The sequence below is a fragment of the Ipomoea triloba genome, chromosome 3, assembly GCF_003576645.1.
Source record: "Ipomoea triloba cultivar NCNSP0323 chromosome 3, ASM357664v1".
Classification (NCBI taxonomy): domain Eukaryota; kingdom Viridiplantae; phylum Streptophyta; class Magnoliopsida; order Solanales; family Convolvulaceae; genus Ipomoea; species Ipomoea triloba.
In genome coordinates, this window is record NC_044918.1 from 17703354 (window position 1) to 17705972 (window position 2619).

Below are 2619 nucleotides of genomic sequence, written 5' to 3' on the forward strand. Positions count from 1 at the left end.
AGAATGTCAACTATTATAAATAAAGATATAAGTAATATTTTTATAAATATAATAATAATAATTTTGTTTCTGTTTATGAATATATTTTTGATCTCTCTTATTAAAAAAAAAAAAAAAACTATCAAATTGACTCTATAATTCTAGCAAATAGTACAATTGAATTCATAATAAAACAAAACATAATCTTATCTACTCATCATGTTATCGATGCTTTGGCACTGACTAGGGTTTCATCTGTGTTTATTTATTTATTTATTGAGATGTGATGATTAGACATTTTTGAAGTAAAAAAAAAAAACTAAAAACATATTATGAAGATAGCTATTATATGGAGGCAGTCGCCCAACAACATCACGACCATGGTTGTATTAAAAAAAAAATCAAAAGTAATAAAATAAATCTATATATAAGTATCAGAATATCACAAATCAGTACGTCTAGAGTCTAGTCAACATCTCACCCGTGAAAACTTGTCAAATACGGAGTATGTAATATTAGAACCTAGCTAGCTTTTTTGAGTACTATTGACCCTGTTACAATGTAGTATCTGTTCATAGTTACTTTTTCAACCAAATGAAGCACAAAGAGCCAATATCGAATCCACCCTCTCCTATGTATGGATACAACCGAGTGTCACTAGACCACAAGGTTTTTGGCGAATTTAATTTGATACTTTTTGTTTTTATCTATGGTAATTTGTTTTAGCCTTGGAGATGGTAGAATATTGTTTAGTTATGTATTGTTGTGGACTTGTGGGTATGACGGTCAACTCATTGGATATAAAGGTTAGGGCAGACTTATACCGATCCCCACCCGCACGTCCACCCTTTTTCTATATAAGAATATACCGCTTCCCAAACGACACGTAACTATACTATCTACGTCCAAACCACACTTTCTTCTTCTTCTTCAAAGCTCATTTCCCTCAAAATGTTGTCTTCAATGGAGAACCACATCAAACACAAGATCACTCGCATCTTTCGATCCTCTTTCGGCTCCTGCAAGACCAAGAACATCACCGACGTCATTGACGACGACAAGCCTGTTTTTCATCCTCAAAATCCCCAATTTTTCTCCGACATTTTCCCTCCCAAACCTCGTCCTTTCCCTTCCATTTGCCGCCCCGGACCAGAGGTTGATCATCGCATTTTGTTCCCACGACCCAAAATCTCCGACCAAAGCTCCCCTCTTTTCCCACCGCCGGCTCCCAGTAAGCACAAGAAGAAGAAGAGAATCGGATACAAAGGTTTGTTCAGCAGCGACGACGAGGAAACGGAGGACGAAGATGACGATGATAGGGCCACTCTTTTCTCGTCGGTGTCGTTCTCATTCTCGTCGGACTCCTCGGAGTCGTTCCGGCGGCGGCGGGCGGAGCGGATCAGGCGGCGGCGGCGGAGGGCGGCGCGTAAGAGAAGAGGGGCGGAGGAGAAGGAGAAGGAGGCGGCGATGAAGGACAGCATGGCGGTGGTGAAGCGGTCGAGAGACCCGTGCGCGGATTTCAGGGCATCAATGTTGGAAATGATAATGGAGAAACAGATATTCGGAGCCAAGGATTTGGAGAAGCTTTTGGACTGTTTTCTCTCTTTAAACTCACATCATCATCATGGGGTCATCATTCAGGTCTTCACTGAGATTTGTGAAGCTTTGTTCTCTAATTACTGCCCCTGAAAGGCTGAAACAATCCCCCAAAAACCCAAAAAAAAAAAAAAAAAAAACAAGAAAACATATGTTGTTTTCTTGTTCTTATTAATGTTGTTGTGATGCTAGCTAGGTATCAAGAAAAGAAAAAGAAAAAAAGAGTAGCAGTGTAGTCTTGACTTTTTTTCTTTTTCTTTTTTACCATGTTCATTAATGTATTCTATCTTTATCTCTTGTCTTCAACTAGACTGTATCTAAGCAGCCAAGTATTTGCTTTAATCCTTGCTGATCAGTCAAATTTCTGCTCCCTTCACTTTTATTATTTCTTTATTTATTTTTGCCTAAATTGTGGTGTTTGCATGTTTTACCTAGTAAGGGTAATTATGGGTCATCTGAATTCTGTCCTTTGTAGTAGTTATCAAATTAAAATTACTGTTCAAAAATAACTGTAGACTGTACACATACAGGCACAAATATAATCCATTCTTTGCAACTTTGCAATCCTCATCAATGGCCTTTTATTGCTGTCCTTCATGTCGTCCCATAATGGATTTGTATGTCTTGTGGGGGAAAAGCAAATTCAAGCAATTTAGAAAATTTTACAAAGTAGAATTACAATCCTGCATGTGTTTTATAAAGTTATACTGTTGGGCAATAGTCGATAAAGAACCAAGTCTAGTACTCGGTGGCGGGGGATTATTAGGCGGAGGCAAGTAAAGCCCCACACTCAACTTATCTCGAACAATGTGATGACGAGTAAAGAGAAAAAATTCGCTTTAGCGTGAAGGGCTTGATCCTAACATATATGCCTTATACTTTGTAAGTTATATTTTCCCGATTAAAATATATTGTATAACTTTTCAATGTTTATGGCATTGTAATTGTAGTATAGAATTCTTCTTATTATTTGGAGGGGACGATACATTATTGTCAATTTGAAATTTAGCAGTTAATTTTTTTTTCCCAATGTGGCAGGGAGTT

At 37.6% G+C, this 2619-nt stretch overlaps 1 protein-coding gene across 1 annotated transcript; it reads left to right on the forward strand.

Annotated features, from left to right (window-relative positions):
* Positions 1-888: 888 nt before the first annotated feature.
* Positions 889-1881, forward strand: LOC116014336 (transcription repressor OFP8-like). The gene has a single exon (XM_031254373.1). It carries the CDS (start codon positions 931-933, stop codon positions 1666-1668), a length of 738 nt encoding a protein of 245 aa, XP_031110233.1. The 5' UTR covers positions 889-930; the 3' UTR covers positions 1669-1881.
* The last annotated feature ends 738 nt before the right edge of the window (positions 1882-2619 follow it).